The sequence below is a fragment of the Tubulanus polymorphus genome, chromosome 6, assembly GCF_964204645.1.
Source record: "Tubulanus polymorphus chromosome 6, tnTubPoly1.2, whole genome shotgun sequence".
NCBI lineage: Eukaryota > Metazoa > Nemertea > Palaeonemertea > Tubulaniformes > Tubulanidae > Tubulanus > Tubulanus polymorphus.
In genome coordinates, this window is record NC_134030.1 from 3765115 (window position 1) to 3789833 (window position 24719).

General features: G+C 37.1%; 1 protein-coding gene across 3 annotated transcripts; it reads right to left on the reverse strand.

The window, feature by feature from the left end:
* LOC141907683 (protein Aster-B-like) lies at nt 1–24703 on the reverse strand. 3 transcript variants are annotated; one of them, XM_074797408.1, is made up of 18 exons: nt 24078–24703; nt 22863–22994; nt 19382–20074; nt 17230–17458; nt 17010–17094; nt 16248–16351; nt 15995–16174; nt 15209–15358; nt 14459–14569; nt 8588–8819; nt 8175–8318; nt 7474–7598; nt 6423–6615; nt 3967–4020; nt 3281–3521; nt 2727–2843; nt 2520–2640; nt 1–1924 (listed from the first exon to the last, which is right to left on the reverse strand). In XM_074797408.1, exons 1-18 carry the CDS (start codon nt 24314–24316, stop codon nt 1826–1828), a joined length of 3249 nt encoding a protein of 1082 aa, XP_074653509.1. In that variant the 5' UTR covers nt 24317–24703; the 3' UTR covers nt 1–1825. The 3 variants fall into 3 exon arrangements, with proteins under 3 accessions (XP_074653509.1, XP_074653510.1, XP_074653511.1); XM_074797409.1 differs by lacking the exon at nt 14459–14569; XM_074797410.1 differs by lacking the exons at nt 22863–22994; nt 24078–24703 and adding an exon at nt 21231–21530.
* Nucleotides 24704–24719: the final 16 nt, after the last annotated feature.

Below are 24719 nucleotides of genomic sequence, written 5' to 3' on the forward strand. Positions count from 1 at the left end.
TTTACAACTGAGTTTGAACAATAATACATGACCTATTACATGTAAAGTACAATCGACAAACCATACAAAATTTACATAGGTTTAACAACTTCAGGTTTAACAACTTCAGCTACCCTTCATTTGAGGAGTGTTACTCATCAACAAATACGAAGATTAAAGTTACGAATGGTAAGTTAATTATTCTCGAGTTCTTTTCGTTGACTAATTATTACACAAAAATTTCTATATGCACAGATCTGTACTTTCTGAAACCCTTAAATATGTGATGACGAAACAATGACTAGATTAAAAGATGGTGGACGATGTTTGGAAGATTGCGAAAATGACACTTCTATATTCAACAATTACACAACAAAACGTAATATTCTATTATCAGAAGAACAGAAATCTTTTCTAGAGGTTTTAGTCACTAGCCGTTGGATAACATTCGTAATTTTCAATTCATAGAAATTGTTGGTCCTAAGAAATCATCAATGGTCGTATTAGGTTATGAATGATATTGTAAGGTTTTACTGTAATGGTCAGTATTTTTTGATATGTCATGATAAATATCAATATGTACCTGAATAGGTACAATACACATTCATTCATACACTCCCTAAAATTAACATTCTAGACATACATGTATTATGCCACTCATTGTGAGAGCAGTTTTCAGACTTTTCAAGTCAAATTAAACAGCCCCAAAGAAAATAAATAATCACATGCTTCGTATTCAACATTCATATTTCAATAAATTAAACATTATCAATTATTGATCACAGAATAATACTATAAACTAATCTAAGAGATATTACATGAAAAACACCGGTTGACTATAGTGTATCAATAACAGCAGACTCGGCACTTCCTTAAGTCAGCAAGCAATTGGTTGAAATATTTTTCTTTCCCTAAATTAGCTGAATTCAGATACTACTCAAGTAAAATTTCAGTCCAAAAAGATCCAACCTGAACCGAGTCTACTGGGGCCAGTTGCTCAAAAGTTGGTTAAAGATAACCGGCCGTTAAATACCATAGTAACAATGAAATTTCAATTGTCACCATATCAACCAACCACTGGTTAACTCCAACCAACTTTTGAGCAACCGGCCCCTGGAGTATAAGCAAGTTCCAGCTATACATGATAAAGAAGGTACGTAGAGCCTGTTGCAGTTTTGCCATTTTGATTAAATATGGTATCAAGGTTTTTTTATTTCAAATCAAAACTTTCATTCATTTGAACATAAAAATGATCTGAGATCTAAGCAACAAATTTAACGAACAATGCCCTGTGAAAAACAAGATATGCTCTAAGACACGAAAAAAAAATATTCTTTTTCCAGTAACACAAATGTTTGTTTTTTCAGTCACACAAATCGTTCGTAATTGTTTTATACGGTGAAAACATTAAATAGAAGACTCTCGAGTTTTAGAAGTAAAAACGTTATATCCCTTTATAAGTTTATATCACAATATCGCAATCTAAGCCGAAGTCTTTGGTTGCAGTTCCGTAGTCCCGCTGGACACAGGTTGATGCACTGTCTCACAGTACGCATAGCACTCAAACCGGTTTAAAAGCCATTGATATCCATTCACAGTGTCACGCATAAATTCAAATAATCCTCATTTCAACTTCGACCGGAATATCTACTGCACTATTCTAAATCTAGCGCTCCTGCAAATATTTCTAAATTCTCTTTTTGGCATTGGTGGTTACCATAGTAAACTGTCACGAGCACAGATAGAGAGTTTGAGAGAGAGAGAGAGAGTGGCTGCCACGATCTGTAAGTTTGGAAGTACGCATACACGATACAGGAATAATTCACACGAGTCCGGGGGTAGAGTCTTAACTATTCGTAGCACCACCAGATGTCGCTGTGTTGCTGGAATGCTCGCCGTGAGATCGGTCAATACTTTTCTGTAATTCAACTAACGTTGTTTTCATCTGAAATGAAGAAATAAGTTCCATACGATTGGTTAAGCTACACTGTGTATTGGACAATACATGGGCAGATTAAGGGGGTGGTCTCACAGGGATCCCTGCATTCCCACAAGAGGTTGCCCTTTTTGCCAAGACAGAGATCATTAAAATGTACAATTTGACATTCATTTCTCTCTGATATTACATATTTTCGAATAACTTTCTTCAAAAAAAAAAAACGAACAGTGGGGAGGAAAACTTGTGGCATTTGACGAGGCTGCTTCATCCAGGAAATGCTTTATATACTTCAGGATCTCTGCCTTCCAATTTTCCTATATCCACCCCAGCAATACGCTCTATAGTGCCTTGATACTGTGCTGCTCAACTCTATTCACAAATCAGCACTGTCAAGCCTCGAGAAGACTAACAGCTAGATTTTCATGATTTTTGAGGCAGGATCCCCTACCCATGCTGTTTTTGTATTAAGTATCTCATACTTCCCTTGTCAGAGGATAAAAATGTGCCTTATTTCAAGAGTTATTGCCTCCTGTCTGGTTCCACCCTGGATTTGGCACGTGTCTACAATGGATTGCCTAGATGACGCATTGAAGGTACATACCTGTTCAATTAGAGTAATAGACGAGCCTAAAATTCCTTTCCAACGTTCCAGTTCATTGTCATGTAAATACTGCTGCGTTTTCAATAATGCTAACCATTCCTCTTTATTCTTCGGATATTTCCTAGTAGAAACAACAAAAAGAAACGGATTTCATTTCTGAATTTTTCAATTTTTTGAACGCAGAATTTGATCTCACTCATCACTCACCCTAGATCGTCGAATCTATAATGATATTCGGCGGGGCGATGAAAACGCGCAGACTGAGACTCCAGGGTCCATAGTTTATAGTACAATAAGCCATTAAACAAAATCAATACCAACAAACTGAAATAACCATGATTTTAGGATCTCGTTATTCAGTAAATACAGATGAGAGAATTCACATGGGGATCATTCATTTATTACGTATGCATTAAATTTGACTTGAACATTACAGTACGCAATTGCACTTACCACTCCCCCTCCCCTAATGTGTATGTAATAAATGAATGACCCCATGGTCTTATCTGTCATTAAAAAGAATAATTAAAATCCATGCTAATGAGAACAGAGAAAACTTGTTTAATCAAAAGCTTTGATGAACAAATTTGATTATAGATGAACAGATTTGATTATGAAATGATAGACTAGATTTGATTTGGGTGAAGTATTCTAGCACATACTGGGGCTGAGACTAGATTATTAGTGGATTGATTAGCTATTTCTTGATTGCGGGATTGTGAAACTAATTGGAAGATCAATAACGCACAAGTGCCTCTTACCAAATGCCGAGTATTCGTACAAGCGTTTCGGCGTTTAGTCGAACTACCCATTCTTCCCTAACGATTGCTCCTTTCATCGCAGTCGGTGGCCCGACGATTGTATTAACGTCCGGTGTAGCTCGAGACGTCACCTGATTGTCCGTGATACTTTGCCCGCGACGTTTACGCCGTACTTTCTTTTTCACCGTCTGCTGTCCGGCCAATATGGCTGCTTTATCGGATTCATCGCGTAACTTCTCAGCTAATAACGACATAGATCAATATCAATTAAACATAATAAGACACTAAAGTAAAACTCCAAAGGACCAATGAAAAATAGGTGTTAAAATGAATTTGGTGTTTTAAAGAATAATTTTCATTGAATTCTAGTTCAATTTCTCTTAAAGGTTTTGGCAGTTCGTGAGCAGTGGCCTTAGAAAGGGTAGCTTTAATTGAAAACTGATCTGATAAATGAGTTATCTAGACAAATCAAATCTCTTGCACATGGAGTTGAGGGACTATTCAAAACGATTGTACGCAAAATTGCGTTGATTTTTGCTGAACATGCTTCGACCCAACAACGTAATTTTCAAGTATGATGTCCATAGGGAGCAGTGGCCAATGATCCAAAATGTTGAGAACATTAACTAGTATTTGGAAGATCTGAAAATCCAGGGCTCACATAAATGATTGATAAAAGGACTTACCCAACATTTGAAAATGTTCGTTCAATCCTATTGTGCAGTTCTTGTCGATGATTCCTGGATAATAAATATAGACTATTATTTGACTATTGTAAGAGGAAGCGAATTAGACGATAACAGCTGCAGGTATTGATATGACTGGGGTGGGGGCGGGGGGGGTTGCGGATGGGGGGAGGTAAATAAGATATCAGCCTGATGTCCCACTCCATTCTTTTCACAGCTCAGAACTGTGTAACCGGCTTTTGAGCACCATGGCAGCACCAGATCAAAAGAACAAATGTGACTTTCCATTAAAAAGAATATATATCTCCTTACCGCGCTGTGCATTGTAGCGAACAGAGGGGAACCTATCCATATTGGTGCCCACCATCCGTTCCAACTAAGTTCTATATGAATATATGCGTATTGATGGTCCCTGCAACACTGTGTATAATGATTGTCACCCAGCACAGAAATACATAGAAAACACATACTGCGACTACATCAATCAGCCATAAATGCTTATATCATATTTACATTATGTATATGTAGTATATATCTGCGAGGCCCTATTTCAGCAGATGATTTCAGTGCCAACAAAATATCATAATATATTCCATCTAAACATATGTCACATTCATATTACCGCAACTGTGGCTGTTTAAATAGTTAACCGTCTCAATTACTGAAGTCTCAATAAACATTGTTTTAATCCAATACGCTAGCTGCTGTTATTAATATTATTACTTTCATTCCGTATGAACGTTTTCGTTCAAACTGCTGTTTAACGTTACGTAATTATTGGCAATGCTTTCGATTCTGTTCTACAGCTTCTATCTTTACATACGGTGGTTTAATAACGTTTTATCGAATCCCGATTTGAAATGAAACCTTGTCTGAACTGGTTACCGACCAATTCGTACTACGTAAGTATTACATGTAAGTATTACACGTAGGAGTGATAAAAATTCCACTGGTTTCCATTCATGATGATCCCTATTAGTGAATGATTGAGCAAATTATCATAGTGTTTAATAAGTGAACTTTTATTAGGTCAATGGGTATTCATGTACTAAGAGCTAATGAATGTTCTATTTACATTATGTAGTAGTAGTGGAGTAGCGGAAAGGAGACAATCCTTTTGATTTGTCAGTTTTGAAATGAAGCCAAATATCCGCGTAGTATTTATTCAAGCCAAGAGATAATTCGTGGAAGTGTTTGAAGAAGTGTATTCAAAAACAAAATACCAGACTCATTGAAGTGTATTTATTTGTAGGCGGAGTTGAAATGAGTTTAACTCAACGAACTGAACGAAAAAAATGTGAATGAATTGAGTACTAGTGTACGCGCTATTGGAATAAAGAATTCACTGCAAGCATGAAAAATTCCTAAGCAAAATACTAGAATAGCTTCCATAAATCCCCCAATGACATCACAAGGCAAAATTAGATCAATGATTAGACGACAAAAATGAAATAAAATATTCATTATCATCATCATCACCATGTACTATCATGTTAGTACAGTAAACCTAGCCTTACTCATAGGTTGAGTACCGACAACTTGGACAAAAATTGAATATTTTTCCGACATCCTAATGTATTGTTGTCCTATCCTCAACTCGGACCAATCATGCCAATCCCACTCGGTCAGAATAAGGCGAGATTAACTGTATAGAGTACTTTTGTAACTATCAATAGGATGCTGGCAATGCTACAATGGCACGTGAGGATTCAGCGATGATCCACCAGGATCGCTAGTAGCACTGGGTTACCGTGCTTCAAGTTCCTCCCATATTTCAATTAAATTTCAGTAAAATATAAACAATACACTGAGTGAGGAAGCAGATCGGATTTGGAAGCCTAAAGATCAAGTTCAAATTTCATTAAAAATTAACTGATTGTTAAAACAAATAACCCAGTGTTTTGTTGCGCCATCTGGAGAGTGCTGGTATCCCATTTCTTAAGGGCACGGGACTCGGGCACAGCTCATGTGGTTGTCCCGTGTCCATCTGGATCATTAAAGAATTGTATCTTCTCGTTACTTCGTTCTTCTTAATAGAGGATTTTAAAATACAGTGAAACCCGTTTAATCTGGATTACGACTTAATTAGGATATCATTTACAGATAAATATATAGAAAATATGTTTGATTCAGACTTTTCATAAACCCGTTAAATTTCATAAGTCCCAAATTATCAGAATTATGCGGGTTTAACTGTTTTTGAATAATGGATCAAATTGATCTGTGGAGGCGGCAATATTTCTTGCAAAGGTCTATATACATACAGTGTACAGTATGCTCTGCCTAGAATCTCCAAAATGTTATCAGTATAGACAAATACCGGTATAGATTTTTGGATTTTTTCGCAGTGACAAACAGTAGGGACAGAAAATCTTTTGATTATACTACCAGTTTGAATGGATTTCTGGATAGACCTGCACTGCTATAGGAGTCTACTGTTGAAAAATAATACAAACCTTTCACCATTCCCCAGACGGATTTCTTGTACACGATTTCACTGGTGACTTTCAGACGACATTTCAACGTATTGACGCGCGTAATGCAGTATCTATTCAGAATACCGAATGAATCTCCGTACGGAATGCGACCATTTATAGTTTCACAATCTATCACATAGATCACTCCCGGTTTACTGTGCGAGTAATACAACTGCAATTAAGAACATGGAAAGGAGGATTAATTTCTTGCATATTTAATCATAAATTTCTATGGGACCGTTCATGTGTAAGCCATAGCTTGGACCTTAATGTCAAAAAGCATAAACTCTATCTGCGTACATAGCTCTAGTCAGTGTTTAAAACAAAGCGTACCGGTACGTATTTGATGAATCAAAATGCAATAGTATTTGACTTGTATATGTAACAGGTTGACATCAAAATCCTAGATGATTTTGTCTATGCCACCCTCTATGTTTAGATTATACGGCTAGACACGTTTAGAACAAAACTGACTTTGACCTAAACCTGGGGCTTTTTATTGGGTAATGTAACTAAAGCCGCCATCACACAAGCATTTTTGCCAAATTTGGCCCGTGCCAAAAATGTCGGACCAGGCCCGAGCCAAATTTTAGCACCAGACAAATGATTGCATTTGAATTGCAACTGGCACCGGAAATGATCCACTTCGCTTTGTTTGAGCATTGTTTAGTATCGAGTGAATGGTTTGTGTGTGAACGCGCTCTCTAATTAGGCACGGGCCAAATTTGGCCCGAGCCTGATCCGTGCCAATTTGGCCCGGGCCAAATCGTCCCGTGTGATCGTGGCTTAAGATGGTGAAACATTGCTTACCTAAGGTAGGAAGTTATCAACAATGCAGTGCAATGTGCGCACACAAGGCAGAACCTTAAAATTATGCTCAATTTTTATTTACATACATACTCTATGAATGGTCCGTATAGATTATTACAAACACACAGTGAATAAGAATTTGGACTTAAATATTTGCTCAAATTTTAACGGGTTATTTCACAGCTGTCATGCTGGTTTATATTCTCTGAATGAACGGTACCTGTTTCTCAGTTGTGGTCGCTACTTTCGGCCCGAACGAAGCGTTCAGAGTAACCGTGTACGTTATCTCCCTGTTTCGGTCGCCATTTGCATCCGTTTCATCTTGCCACGGATTCAAAATCAAATCTGAATGAAATAATCATGCTTTTTTTCTAAACTTTCAAATACATACATAGTAGCTAGAATGTCTCGGGAGCGTGGGCACCAATAGAAATGATATCTCAATAATACAGTAGAATAGCCACACTCAGAAATGGAGAAATTGATATTAAGATTAAAACCCACTAGTCTCCCAGAAAGAGACAGAGAGTGTGAAACATTGTGTCTTTTAATTAACTCTCGACTTAATTAATTCTTGATAAACAATTTTGCTTCAAATCTAAATTTGTATTGAGTGGGTTTTTTAACTTGATATCTCAACAAATTCGCCATCTATCAGTGTAGAGTCATACTAAAAGTAAATAACACAAGATAGAGAGCACGACCGTTAAGCCCAACGCACACGGCAAAACATTTGTTCCGCCGAAACAGAAAACGTTTTTTGCTCGTGAAAAACGTTTTTAAGTTTGGCGTTTTGTTTTGCCTCCCCCGCACACGGCATAACAAAAAAACATTGAAAACGTTTTTTCACGAGGAAAAAACATTTTTTCGGTGCCATGTGCGTTGGGCTTAACGATTAGGGCTCCAGTTCTAGATACGTACCGAAGATTTTCCGAATATCGTAGAATTCACGGAAGAAAGCGCTGTCCGTGAACAAATTGTTGAACATCGTGTCGACGTTTATATGGAATATTTCATCTATCATTGTCAGATGTAAATGATCATGACCCGCGCACGTCACTTCCCCTTAAATGAGACATTTAAATTAAACTGAAAGTCTACTGAAGTCAGTTATAAGGCGACGATAAGAGAAAAATCCACAATATTGAAAAAAATGCTATGAACCGTATTAAAAAACGGAAAAATAATTGTTACCATTACAACTGTTTTTGGTAATGAAGCAGTTATGAAAATTGCTCACTGCAATTTACTTGAAACTATGGGAACTTTCATAGTACTCCATTTCTTTGAGTTTTTCTCTTAAATGACAATACTGACACTGATATAATACTTACCCTCGCTACAATCTGTATTATCGCTCACATCAGTTGGAATATCCGCGTCCGGAGGAGCCGAATTCATATTCTTATCGACGCTCTTTTTCTGATTGTTGTCGTTGATTTTCGTCGGCCCGGCATCGACGTCGCAGCTTTCGCCGTCGTGAAGCTCTTCGACACCTGATGGCACCATCGAATCGTTGTCTTTTCCGTCGACAAATGAATCGTTTTCCTCATTTTGAAACTGATCCTAAAAAACGAAATTTACATCGCAATTAGAACACACTGCGTTTCAAGGTACTCTTGTAACTCTTAGTACCACATTCTGCGATGAATCATTGAAAAGCAGTTTCGAAAATCTAACAAAATCCCGTCCACCACAATTTGAGGGTTCCAATACTAGTAACCATTAGTTTAATTTAATCGACACATAAGTGTATGAATTAGCTGATGAATTTTTCAATATATCCGTAATAAGCATAACTGCACGGCTTGCTGAGGACTTCACATCTACCAGTTGACGTGTTAAGTCTAAACTAAAACTCAAAACCTGAATTTTACAATTAATCTTCCTAATCCAATTCTACGATCGATGAAGAAACTTCAGAAAAAATGATATGAACCTGTCATAGTTAGGAGCTGCTGATATACAGTACTAATCCATGAAAAATATAACAAAAGTGATAGTTCACAATTGATGACTAATAATTAAAGATTATTGCACCTGATGATGGCTGCAACAGTCAAAACATTGTGACTTCAATAAACTCTTTAATTCTTAGTCGCCAATTGTGGGATTTTGCTTTCACCTCCTTTCATCTTTTTATCCTTCCTCTCGGCCTTCTCGTCACTGAACGAAAACCATCGGAAGAAACTAGAGGATAATTGTTGACAACGCACAGCTGCTTATAGATTATATAGACAGCGTTACACGTAATGTATACGTGCGTATGAGAGGATAATAATAACACATATAAATCAATTAATCGATCTTGAAGGGTGGCTTATTATTGTTACACACGTCGTCTATGTCTACCCGGTAACGTTAACCCTTTTAAAAATATCTAAACGTGGCGAACTTCACTCGAATAGCCGCGAGCACACGAAATATATTCGCCACGCCACCGCCGCACGCAGGCGAGCGCACGCGTGTAGAGTCTGCATTCGATACTGAACTAACCAATTAAAATATGTATTCGAACACGCAACTTCTAATTCTCAGACCCGATGGAATTATATTTTCAAAGATCAATTCTTCTGGCTATATTATATATTAACAGCTGGTGAAACTTATTGAGGTTTGATTATTATCAGTCAAAATGACAAGCATCCAATAACGATTGGTATGTTCGAGGTTAACAAAGCACTCGAAAACAAACACCTTTTTCACTTCTTTTTATGGCGTATGTGACATATGGATGTTTGTTATTTCTTAATGCATTCCAAAAGCTAGGGTAGGGAGAGCATGGGCCCACAACTGCTAACGATACTGGTTCTTTAAAAAACCTCCACTCTGAAAAAATGGATCTAAAATGGCTGCTTGGAATTCATACCTTTTCGTCGGACACATTCCACTGACAGTGATTCAATCGACTTTTTAACGGACCCCAGATCAAATTCAAGGCCGGAGATGATGAACTTCTACGCTCGAGCAGGACTGAATTGAAAGTAGTTGAACTCGTAGATTTGTGAACGCGACGAAATGTGCTGGGCGAAGATGGAAAACATGTCAATAACGCTTTACGCTTCGTGCTGACCCCGTTCATTTTTTGGCGCCGCGATTTCAATTTTGGTCCGTCAGAAAAATGCTGGTGTTTGTCGTCGACATCTAGCCATCTATTGTCAAAAGTGATTCCCGACGCACTCCGCATCATGATTTTCGATATCAGACTTATCGAAAATCACAGTTGTTTCGACTCTGAAGTCTTGATCAGTTAAAAGAACTACTTCTACTACAACAATTCGATAAAAATAGTACTTCACAAATTATTCTTTCGTCCCCACAGCAATTGAAACAATGACAAATCATCAGAATGAACCATCTACAAACATTGCATATTCCTATTCCAAGTCACAGAACACTCTTAGCTCAACACAACGCTCAGTATCCTCAACATCCCAAAAAGCTGTCTTTCTCTCTCATCTGCCAAATGCTGAGTGTCAATTTCATTACCAAGCGATATTCCTGAATCATGCAGCTGACTGGGGCAATGTGAGTGTCGTATATGATGAGAAAACTTAATGAATATACAACACGCGACAACCGGGCAAACCGACAAATCTAGGATTATCTTCTATACATGCGTATGGTAACTGTTACCGGAAGTAATCAGGATTTCACGAGATTCGACATCAAAATTAAAACTGCACCATAACCGCTCGCTGGGTATCTTTATTACTGTTGTTGTTAATCCAATCGTGAATCTATAACAATAAACATTTAAGCCGCGTTCACACAACGTTATTAAGAATGTTTTCAATGAAGTCCGTTCTACATAGCATTCGCACTAGAGATATGTTTGTTCTAAATTGGTCCATTCCATTTTTTAAACTTTTCAAAATTTTAAGGCGCCCCATTTCTCTGTGCGCGAATAGAAACTTTAGTCAATCACTGTGTTGTGTCAAACTGGACCAGTGACAATAGTTGATATCATATGCGTGAATGCACAGCATTGATTCGGTCCATTCTATATTGGTCCATTCCAAATAAGATTGTACATACTAGCGATAGTGGCTTCAGTCAAAACTGTAATAAACTCCGACTGCAGAACTCCAGTAATACACCAACAGTTCCAGTAATGCACTGACTGATCCAGTAACAGCTCCAATAATGCACTGACCAACTGCTCCAGTAATACGCCAACAGCTCCAGTAACACACAGACCCTCCAGTAACTTTGGTTGATTCATTCACATTGCTTACATTCAATTCATGTTTATGTACTGTCCATAAGATGAATAAATAAACACATCCAATAATTCAAACTAAAGTATCGACTAACACCAACACTGTTCCATCAAACAAGCGTCGCTCCTAACACCTGTTAATTAATTTGTTATAACTTACGTCCATCTAATCGTATAATGAAACTTTTCATAAAAATTATGCAAATTATCCGGCGAGAATCAAACGAGTGTCCGACATGAAGAACCTGATTAAGTGAACTCGCGATGACTTCTTCACCGTGTCTAAACACGGCAGTTAGAAACTGAGCCTCGCGTTACCACCGGAGATAATGGTTGTGGGAACTAACGTATGCATAAGTCGCAAACAAACCGATAAATACCCAACGATATAGATAAATTAGTCGACCATTCACAAGGCAATTAATAATGCATCGAGTCTTAGTTTCTGAGTATTACACACTATATATATATATATGTACACTAGAGATACCACATAACATGAATGTCAACGAAATATTGCCCGCTAATTACTGTTTAAGATGGTCAAGAAATCATAACAATAAAGCTGTGTTCACACTGCATCATTTAGAATGTTCTGAATTCAGTCCGACATTTAACCTAACCTATTACTCCTTAAACCGCCTGCAACCTTTCTTCACATGGTACACAAAAATGGTTTCAGTGGGATTCAAACCCATTAGTTTAGGATAAGCTAGACATCGAGGATGTCAAAATTCTTCCTATCTGAAATTCTCGAATATTTAGGAATTCTCGAGTATTTAGAATATGAACATGACAGAACTGAGCACTCACTTATACCTTATCCAAGTAAGTCTAGATGATTTTTTTTTTTGGGGAGGGGAGTTGCAAGAGGTCAGAATTTTGGTGGCCCACCTGGTAAAATCTTATATCGTATAAACGCAGTGTGTTTATGACAGTGCGGACGAAGCTTAATACATGTGGTGGAAGTGGCAACAACATACTGAAAATACTGTTTCGATTACTAGATGAAGAAAAGAGTGATATCTCTTCTTTAGCTATAAGATCACTTCCTCATTCTGTATCTATAACTGTTATTCGCAGATCTGTCATATAATCTGCCATGCAATTATAACAAACTTTCCAGCCGATATTCTTATATCACACGATTGCGCCCGACCTGACAAATTCTGTGTGTCATTCGCTACACAGATAGGATGATAATAACAGCTCGATGCAATCCACAGTATATTCAATGAACTCACTGAGGAGAGAGGGAGAGAGTGAGGGATTAGCAATGTCATAATCTGGACTCAATGAATGAGGTTTCACGCAATATGCATAAACATGTAAGGTGATATTGTGGCCACCATTAGCAAATTGCTTCGGTGCCAAATTGCAAACCGACATAACGGAACATAGGCTTTTTATTGAGAAATTCACTTAAAACTAGACACCAGTTAATTAAGAGATCAAAAAATCCTCCAAAATGCACCCACAATACTATATTATTAATGACCTTACCTTTTCACCAGCAATTTGCATATTTGAATATAGACAAACTGTCAATACGCACACATCATAGACACCTAGACAGTGCTACATACGCGTGACTAATCTGATCTAAACACTAAATATATACAGCAGAACTGACCGTCTTCTTCACAATATAGAGCAAATGACCGGGCAATGTCCAAATAAGTTAAACATATGGTGAACTTCCTATAGAACTTTCTATGCTGTAAAATGATCTACGTACTAGTCAGCACTAATTCAAAGTAATTCAAATGATGGGCTACAGGCTCTCTACTAATCAAAACAAATTCCTTTATGACCCAACCGATTCGATTTCGGATAGTTTTGTGGTTCCCTATTTACCGCATATGCTATTTGGCCAAGTTTCTCATGAAAGGTAACATGGCTGATTACTACGAAGAACCATTTCATAGATCATAGATGTAAGGCTATAGCAGGCAATGCAAAATCTAAAATCAGAAAATTATCCTTAGGGTACAGACACAAGAACGGGACAAACAATTTCACAATAATCAGTGCATCCTGCCGTGAATGATGAACAAAGTTAAAAAAAAACAAAGAAAACTTTTCAACAGCGAGGATGGCCTGAGTTTTTCAGTTTATCGATCTACCCATGTACCGGTACATACCTACACTTGTACCAGTGCATACAAAATCACAAGTGTTAGACAAGTACTACTACATATATAAGCATAAAGCAGCATATTGGCTCGGATCTACTTAAAATAAAACAATAACTCAATCAATTATTGATCATTGTCTAACTCAATTAATCAATAGTGAAAGCAGTATTAAAGGGATATGCATAGATCTGAATTCCTTAAATCTTTTTCTTGATAAACGAATCATCTATGGCTGACTAAACCGATTGATGAACTTATTTTTGCAGTAGTTTAGTTTGAAATAGTGTGAATGAATGAGGCAAATATTATGAAAACTATTAAGTCAGTAAGTGCATGTACTCGAATCCATGGGCCAGTTTCATAGACTAGAGATCATCGACACCTGACGATGATCTCTAGTGTGAGATCGAGACGTCATGTTCTTATATTTCAAATTGTTTCAATAAATAAATTCTCGATTTTAGATTTCTTTTAATTTATAAATAGTGGGTTTTTATCTTATAGGCTTTAACTTAAACCCCTTTAGGCCAAGCTATCTGAATATGATCTTAATCCTAAGACTGGCCTTTATAGTAGTTGCAAGATTGGTTATAGATTAGACCGCTGTAAAATCTAAACCCTGTCCATCGAAATGGCCTCTGGATATTTATTCTTGGGTCATCATCAGTTTTCTGCACTCTTTTTAGACTTAGCATTGTTTTTTGCATATCCCTTCATGAGTAATAATGAAAAAAAACCAAAAGCGCACTAAATGCATGATATAGATATGAAAAAAAGAACAAAATACAAAAATATATGCGGATTTAAGAAGAAAACATCGTATAAATATATGTATAGAAAATAACCTTTGTAGAGACATCAACCGGCTTATGAGGGGAGGCTGACGATGTGTCCAGTGTGTCGTGTTGGTGATGGTGTGTTGCTTCATCGCAAGAGGGCGCCTTGGTGATATTAGTCTGCAAATGAAGTGACCCATTGACGAAAAACCATTTAACTTACTGTGTTACATACATACATGTATTACGTACAGAAATACACATTTCGCCGGGCGTTTGCGGTGTTACGTGTTCCAGAGAGGTATACAGAAAAAGCTCAATGATTTAAACCCATAGATTCTGTCCGGTTAAATAGTTAAGTTTATATATTTAGATAAAGTTATGTGAAGTTATATCAAACATCATTCAAAATATTGATATTCCGAAAGGAAGAACAGAGCATTCTTGACCATTATTCCGACATGCTCATACATGTTGAGGGCGGATCTAGGAAAATATCAAAGGGGTGTGCAGACACTAATTCTCACAGGAGGGTTTGGTATTCCTTGCCCAAAAAAATGTAAAATGATTAAAGCTTTTTAGAATTTTTAGGCTGACATTTTGTAGGACTCGGAAAAAGGGGGAGCGCGTGCCATGGACACTTCCTAGATCTACCCTTATGTACATAGACTTTCACCGCTGACGAATTTTGTGCCAAGCGCAGAACCCAGCATACAAAACGCAGTCTCATAGGTAAATTACATATAAGTCCAACAAGCCCGACCAACCAATGTGGCTATAGTGAAAAGAATAGGTGGTTAGCTGTAGCAGTGAACTTACCAGGCTAGAATCTGTACCCGGCGATACTTGATTATCAGAGATCTTATCTTCACTCGATGGTGGAATGTAGTCATCGTCGCTCGAAGTCAGACCTAACTCTTCTCCGTAGCTGTAGTGAACCCACTGCCACAGTTCAGATGGAGACATCGGCTACAAACAATAACAACTATTTCTTTATTCGGTTTTCTATGAGTTAATGATATATTCATGACATTTAATTATATTTTGGCCCTTATCAACAAATCTTATGACCTGTAGTTAAAATGTTTGATACTCGGAGACACTTTTTTATTGGTTAGGTAAGTAAACAGGATTCTTACAGATCAGAAAATCAAAATTCCCAGATAACTGCCTGACCCTACAAAAAATTTCCTGATCAAATAAGATATCCTCAGTAGGGTCTGTTCCTTATCAAAAGATTGCTTGTGCCACTTGTCACTAGCAAGAACAATAAGACACCAAGTGTTTACATACAAGTTAACCCTTTCAGTGCTGGCTGGCGATAATAACTTCAAATTTTTTGAAAAATTCCACCCCAGTGCATTGAATAATATTGTATACCCCTAACGTAGCTGCGGTGTATAGGTAGTTACTAATATTTCAAAATGTTTGACAGGTGCTGCCATCTTTCACTAGTTATAAAAACTTATTACTAATTACATCAATACACAGTGGTGCAGTGTACTGACTAAGTCCATCACCGATTTGCACCGCACTGCGGTGAAGGTGCACTGGAAGGGTTAAGTCAAAAGACATTCAGCAAATCACAGCGTATCTAATTATTACCTGTTCTAACAGTGCGTTTTGCCACACTCTGAACAGCATCAAATACGTTTTGTCTCGAGCTCCGAACGACGTGAAGAATAATTTCTCGTTGTTGTTTTTACAAATTTGTATCGCGTTTGGAATAACTCGCGCCGTTTTCTCTTTCGTCATCGACGTGATGTCTTTTAAACGAATCGTAATCTACAACATAGAAATAAACGTTCTTTATAATCGTGCACATACTCGTCTCATCGCGCTAAATACCGAAACTTACCACAGTCTCCCATCGGAAGATGTTGGCATAAAAACAAAGCCAATTCTGCGTTATGTACAAACGACCGTGGACGAGAATATCTTTTTGTAAAGCGCAAGAATAATCTGAAATTGATTAATAACAAGCATTTAAATCTTGCAGGAATCCTATATAACTTAACCATCAAATGTGCTCATAGTTTGGTATTTCTTAGAGGAATATTTAGGATTCATAATAGATGTATATTCACTGGGATGATGGAGCTGGGGTGGCTGTGAAAGGGATAAAAATTTTGCGGATGATATTTTTCTGAAGGTTATTCCAAAACCTTTGCAAGGCCTGTTCCAATACCTATAAAATGCTGTGCAGGATAACTATGATCTTAAATAGCCCCAAAGTATTCGAAATGTTTCCATTTAGAAAAATACATATAGATATAGAACTTGCTTCCATTGGCCCCGATTCAGGACACAGACAATAGCAGTAAAAGGACCTAAGGGGCTAACACATTTATATTTGATCACAGCAATGTTCTCCACAAGGGCCAGATGTTTATATCCAACTCACTGAATATCAGCTGTCCATTAGAATATCTACTTTCCCTCTACATAGACGCAAGTTGATTTCCCTTTACGATTACTACTTTCTAAAGTGGCACATAGCAGCAGATTGAAGCATAACTATCAATATCTTTGAAGCTTTGCTTCTTAATCGGCCACAATTCTTTCTATACGCTAAAGAATGAATTAAATGCGTTTACAGACATTGCTCGGTGAAGCTTACCCACGACCAGTCTTTCTTCATTCGGAATATCTTTGGAGATCTTCTTGAAATCTTCACATTTTGACTTGTACGTAGGACTGAGAACCTGAACAGCGCAAAAATTCAGTTAATCTAATACGCACGAATCCAACCATTAGTTCAGCTTAATGTATATACATTCACTGCGCAAATAGTGACGAAATACGGCAAATATAGTTAGTAATTTCTAATAGACACTTACATTATACCAGTAGGAAGATTTTCGTTTTTTGTCGTTACCGCTAACGTTTAGACGTTTCTCCGAGCCGACCGATTTAGAGAGCTCTCCGTTGGTCAGGTCAATCGACCGGTCACAGATGCTCAGATTACTACTATCACAGCTATCGACTGAATCAGTTTTCAACCGACCGCCGCCTTTCACCGCGAGATGGGATCCTTCATCGTTCGAATCGAGGCCATTCGATGCCAAACTGAAATTCAAACGAGAAATTCAAACTATATAATTGTTGTTTTTCAACAGTTTTTTCACAATCTTTGCGATTGTTCAAGACTAACAGCAGTTTTAAGCTGTTAAAAGAAGCAAAACCCACAAGAAACACATATGGCGTACACTTCTGTCCATTCAGGGTATTTGCTTGAAAAAGGTATCATGAAATATTCTGGGGTCATTTGTTACCAGTGGATATTTGACAGTTCAAACTCCATAGTTATTATAGTATTGATTAGGACCAAATTCCACAGTTGTGAGGATATGATTGAAAATGAAATTCTCACTTAATGAACTCGAACTCACAACTTCGAGCAAGTGACCCCTGCCCAAAATGGTGGAACCATATACCCGTATGTTAGCTGTTATTCTGATAGTGTGTTTTCGCTTCTACTATAGTTCTACTCTGTTTGTCTTTACATACATAGCATCCAATATCAGGGAAGAATTACTCTTCATTTATCATACAGGGTAAAATATACCTGGGTTAAGGGGCACAATATAAAAGCATAGGCCACATCATATATGTGTATGAATATCTAGAGCATTGGGGTTAATATACAAGTGTTAGTAATATAAAAGATAAAGCCAAATATAGAAAAAAAAATATGTTAGATAATAGTAAAGGTAAGACACACAACAATTAGTCATAAAGACACTTAAAAACAACTTTGATTCGAATTAGGAAGAAAACAAAAATCAAGAATACGGAATGAATCTACAGCTTTCCATGATTTTTAATTCAGCGCTGAACATATGATTCATTCACTAAATTCATGATTACAAAACATGAATTGACAATTCTTTTCGAATCGGGGTCTCATACCTATACTCCTCTCCAGAGCTGCAGATTTCATATAAGAATCATATCGAATTGATTAATAATTGATCAATTAGTGTTTTTTAATTAATGGGTAGGGTTGGCTAGTGCATACTGTGAGATTAGTGTAAAACTGACACATACGTCATCTGAATTTTCAAGTCAGCTGTCACACATAAACCAAGCTATATAAACATACAGCAACATGCCCCTCAATAACATACAGAGAGATAGCAGTAGCCATTCGAAATTCTCCTTCATAGGACCATCTCCCCTAAATCTTGAACTATACATATTTTAGTAAAAGCACAGCCCAGATAGAATAACTGATATTCAAAAATGGGAGACGTTCATTAAGCACCAACGCATCACCCATGAACACAATTTCAAGCATAACTTACCCAAGGATACATTATAGGAGAGATGGCTGATTTCAGTACGTAAAATTGTACACTATGAATGTTTCTGATGTATTGAAAAATTTTCCATTATCAAAACTGATAACAAAATTCATATGAAACAGAACCCGCTCGATTCGGATAATTTGGAATTGATGAAATCCATCCAGTTTAGAGAAATCTGGATTAAACATCACATTCTACATACATTTACATAAAGGTATACATATATCTGGATTAGATCAAAATCCAGATTACGCAGATCTGAATAAGCCATTTCAGTGCTGACAAATTGATACCTGAAAGCGCTGGCAATAATTTGAAAATTCCAAAAAATTGCACCCAGTGTGTTGAACAACTTAGTGCGTCTACACCACGGCGCGGTGTATTGTTAGTTACTAATATTTCACAATGTTTCGCTAGGTGTTACCATCATCCATTAGAGATTAATACTATTTACTAATAACATTGATGCCGTGTACTAGCGAAGTCAAGCACCGATTTATACACTGCACTGCCATGCAGACGCACTGAAAAGATTCTAACTGGGTTTGATATGAACATTTCGAAACTGAATAATTGAGATCATTCATATCTGGACCGAACGAAGAAAGGTTAATGGGACCATACCACCAGTCAGGACGGATAGAGTATATCCCTGGCAAGCGAGGATACCAATGAGTCTTACCTATAAGTATCCGGAGCCTCTTTAGCTTTCACCGATTCAGTGGCCGCGTTATAACGGAATGTAAGATGAGCCGGTAAACTAGCGCGACGAGGAACTGAACCTTTCGCACCGGATCCCGATTTTACTGTTAATCGAGGAGATGAATTCAATTCACCGACTTCATCATCGACGACTTCTACATCAGTAGCTGCAACTTCCATTTTCAGATCAGCCAGGCTCCCTTCCTCAGTAATCACATCCGTTTTAGCCGTAGGAGTCGTCACCGTATCAGCATCGATAAACGACTTCTCATTCTCGTATTCGCCGCTAGGTGGCGTGTTTCTCAATTCAGCGGGCGGTTTTTCGATGCTACGAAAAGCGCTTAGCGGCTCATCCTTATCCGACGCAACGGGACTAGACCTACTGAAATCTTGTAATAACGGGGACTGCCGATGGGGAGCGTGTTTTACATTCACAGTACTAGACTGAATATTAATAGTTTTCGGGGATTCGAGACTGTTTTCAAATTCTGCGTGTTCCGTCGTCTTAATTGGTTCGAATGCAGATTCACCGGCTCGCGCTTCAGAAATTGTGGGCGACCCCTGGTGGACGATATGATCGTCGCCGTTGCTGCATTCATTACTGTTCGTCGAGGAGACAGAGTTGTTATCGCTGTTACGTCTAAATTTACTACGGATACTAGTCTGGAAACGTCTAGAAATCAACAGTGAATACAACATGAAAATACACAACGCAAAACAACGAAATAATAAACAACAATCAAGTGAAAAACAAACTTCAATATACATTGACTTTTTCACCATTGATAAAACAAAGAATCCGTGATATGATGATAATACAAAGAGAATCCCAAAAACGAAATAAATTAAGTTCCAAAATTATTCCTTGAGGTAGTTGTTTATTCTATGTTTCCAGTATATTATAATAATCATTTTCAGGAATACCGAACTGTATTCCTGAAGATGACTATTAGAATATAGTGGAAACGTTGAATGGTTTAAAGAAAAGTAGAAAATTTGATTGAAAATATATCGTTATGATAAATGGATATTGAAGTCTATGTGTATTTAAAAAGTATAGAACGAAGTGAACTTGAAAAAACAAATCTAAAATGACTAAAAGGTTCAAAATACGACACGGCCGACGATTAGGTTCAAAGTCCTCATGACTGTTATTGATATTGAAATAGGAATAAAGCAAATGTTACCCGAAAACGGCCATATCAAGTGCTGTCCAATTACTAAATCCAATATCTCAATAAAACTTAGCTGAAATGTTTTGATCGAAAAGCAAAAAATTCTATGAAATAGCACCCGTCCCGCTGACAATAGTCTAATGCATGCAGAAATGTTCATATATAATCATGAAAACTAGATTCATTTCCTTTTTGTTATTAATTGGGTCAGACATACCAGGAACTTATTTCTACCCCTGGTACATGGAGTCTCGTGGGTTTCCCTAATACCGGGGCTGGAGAAATGTACAATAGCCTTTTCAAATATCATGAATACCAGTCACTGGACGTGTTCATATGAGTCGTTTTGCGCCTCAATTCAAGACAAAATTTTCCCCCAGAGCAGACCCTTTCTTAACTGAAAACCATAAATCGATAGTGTAAACTTACACTATATTAGTAACTGACTAGTGATAAATCTGTCTTCCAAGACTTATTCTTACTTACTGTACTAGTACTTGACTAGTGATAAAACTGTCTTTCCAAGACATATTCTTACTTACTGTACTAGTACTTGACTAGTGATAAAACTGTCTTTCCAAGACATATTCTTACTTACTGTACTAGTACTTGACTAGTGATAAAACTGTCTTTCCAAGACATATTCTTACTTACTGTACTAGTACTTGACTAGTGATAAAACTGTCTTTCCAAGACATATTCTATTCCGCGTAGAAAATGTAACCCATGATGATTTTCCGGTACGAATTGAACACAATATCCTCTTGAATTACTGCTCGAAAAAATTATCATTGAGATCATAATCTGATAGCAGACATTATCATCATCGTCATCATCATCATCACCGGTCTAATTTGTATGTATTCCTGTGTGATGTATATTGATTGTTCACTGTATGGAGTAACGATGGCACAGCTTGTGTATGAAGAATGACAACCAACTCTTTCAATCGTCAAATCCTGCACGTCAAGAGCCCAGTTATATTATAAAATAGCTCAAATTTTTATCTCACATGATTGGACGTTCCGTTCTACATATCATATTCTATACAGGTACATAGATAGAAAATTGTGCTTAATAAACTTTGGACTTTCGAATTCGATAATAAACTCACCACAAATTCTCAAGTCAGGCCATTCGTAAATCACACCACTATTTTTGGGTGAACGATTAAATCAAATCGTTTTATGAATTCAAAAGCCAGTCAGCAATACAGTGCTGTTAGATCTGTACGCAGGAGGCCATTATATTCATCAAAAATAATGGTGAACTTGAAAATAATTACCGGTACTAAGGTCTCATGGAAAAGAGGATTTATGACGATGCCCTGAAGGAGTAATTCAGTGATATTGCATTGAATACAGAAAATACAATAGACAACAGTTGAAAAATGATCTAGAAAGGTATTTATTGATTGGTGTAATGAAAAACTTTTAATAACTGATGCGCACTGATATAAGCAGTTCTACTACTTAATAAAATGTGAAATAGGAAAAACTATCCCTTGCCTCATTGGCATTGTTAATGTCTTCGCAGTGAGAACAAAAAGGCTTTTCATATGATATAGGCCTAATAAGGGAATAAGGGATGTTTGTAATAATCTGTGGTATATTTTTATAGGTGTATCCCATATCTTTATCATCCAACAAAAAAAAACTTTTGAAAAAGTATTTTGCCCAGGTCATCAAACTAGTCGATTTTGAACCTTTTTCGTCGGTAACATCTGTGAACATTTATTTCTACAATCGATCTGCGTGATAAGAAAAACATACACAGTGGTCTTCAAAATAGGATCTATGTAGGTCTTAAACAAGCCTACATTGATTACATTGTATACAGATTGAATTCAAGCACACACCTGTGTAGGCTTTAAAATGAAATATATTCAATATTTCAATATAGATTACGATTCTATTCAAAATCATCTAATCTAAAGAGTAATGTTCAAAAACCTTGTTGAATTCTATTGTTTTCAACACAAATTTCATTAAAAGAACTTTAAATGTTTTGTACCAAATACTTAAGGTTTTCAACACAAATAAATTTCATTAAAAGAACTTTCAATGTTTCGTAACCAAATACTAAAGGTTTTACTTTTTACTTTGTTATGAATTAAACAAGGTTTTCCCTATTTCATATAATAAATAATTATGAAAATTTTGCATCTACAGTCGCACAAGTTCTGATTGAGCTCCTTTCTCTCTATCTCGTGTGACTGTTAGGTGTCGAGTGCAACATCAGGGTGACACAAAAACACAGTTGCTAGAAGGCGTACAATATAATTACCTTTGTTCATCGCGGAGCGTTGTTGTGGAAGAACTTTCATTACTGTTTTGATTGAAGTTAGACGACGTTTGAGAAGCTTGAATTGCGATCTGAACTGATTCTTCACTTGAAGTCAGAGCCGCTTCCATTTTTCTGGAAATAGACACGAAACTCATCAGTAAAGGGTCTTTATACAGGCTCCCTACAGATCAGTCAATCCTGGGTATAAGGAGTTTTAAGGAAAAAATTACAAATTTTGAGAAAGCGGCCGCATCAATCCCAATTACAGTAGACTGGCAAATTAGTACTGTTTATCTCGGTACACCTGTAATTTGGTGGTTTTGTCTTTTTTTGATGTATTTAAAAAACCTTTCATTGCGGGTTTGACACTCCATTCTAAGGCCAGACAAATTATCAAAAATCTCTTGAAGAAATTGATGCATTATGGAACTATTGCTGGATGGACAGGTGTTTGTGAGGGACGGTTGATGAAACATGTTAACCCTTTCAGTGCATCTACACCACAGTGCTGGTGGACTTAGCTAGTACACGGCAGTGTATGGTAATTAGTATTTATCTCTATTGAAAGATGGCAGCACCTGTCCACAGGCACTCGCTGATGGGATTGGGTTATCGCGATAATGTATCTTCCTTGGTCTTGGTTATTCTATGACTATATTACTGAAAGACGTTTCGACAAATTTGATAGTTTCACACAATCGATGTAATAATAGGATATATCAGCGTCATAACACAAGTTTATGTCACATAAGATGAAAGTTTTAATTTTACATTTGATAAACGAGATTTTGTTATAAGCATTTTGTGATGTCGCCATGTGGAGCCAGCGGCCAATGTCTTTTTAAACGCTTTCAGTAGCAAGACGTTTTTTTCTGATTATTGCAGAATAACCACTCAAAACACAGATACATTATCAATAACCCGAGGATCTATACCCTAAGCCCATCAGTGAGTGCCTGTGATATTTAATTCAATTCAATATAACTCTTTATTATACTGTTATATCCATTACATATGGAGGTGTACAGAGAGTATAGATAGAATGTAAAATATTATTATCTAACAATACATCGCTCCGTGGTGTAGACACACTATAATGGCATGCCTGTTATTCGATGCTTGGGGTAGAATTCAAATAATCTCCAGCACTTTCAGGTATTTACTAAACAGCACTGAAAAAAGGGTTAAATAGATAAAGATAATTTCAATATTTACTTGTTGAAGACGATTGCGAAACTGTTATTATTCATCAATAATGCAGACGGGCTGCTGCTGTTTCCGACGACGGTCGATCCAGCCGGAATAATCGGTAAAATACTCGGCACAACGACTGAATCTATTTGACTTGTAGGTGAATTCCGCGTCCTATTATTGAGTTGATGTTGTCTGAGATCTCCTCCCGCTGCTGCTGCTGCTGGTGTCTGAGATGATTGTGGTAATTCTGCTTCAGACATGACTTTCTACAATTGACAGCTTTCAATCTCTTCTACAAATCAATTCGTAAATCTTCATTTTATGAATAAGAGTTTCGTTGAGTTAATTATTACCAATATTCAACGACTTATCAACTGATTTGCAGCTGTCTCTCGCTCGAATTCGAATGAAAACTGCGGTCTGCGGAAACAAAAAAAAATCTGGTCCGGTCGACAAAATGATCGCATTGAATGAGGTGAAATAGCGGCGTCTTATCCTTATCTATCTCGACACAGAACTGTCTAAAATAATGGACTTAATCGATAACGACATAGAAATGAACCAGTCAAAACGAGCGAACTAAAGTGTTTCAATGTCGGAGCGAGACTTGACAAGCCGCCATTTTGTTACAGCTGGTCGCAGCGCTGCTTCGTCTAACGGAAT

Excerpts from the sequence above, each read along its gene's own strand:
- LOC141907683 (XM_074797408.1), bottom strand. The coding sequence starts at position 24,316 with ATGTCTGAAGCAGAATTACCACAATCATCTCAGACACCAGCAGCAGCA. Across the intron at positions 16,175-16,247 it reads TCTTCCGATGGGAGACTGTG|ATTACGATTCGTTTAAAAGA; the intron begins GTAAGTTTCGGT and ends TCTATGTTGTAG. Across the intron at positions 15,359-15,994 it reads AAAACGCACTGTTAGAACAG|CCGATGTCTCCATCTGAACT; the intron begins GTAATAATTAGA and ends TATTGTTTGTAG.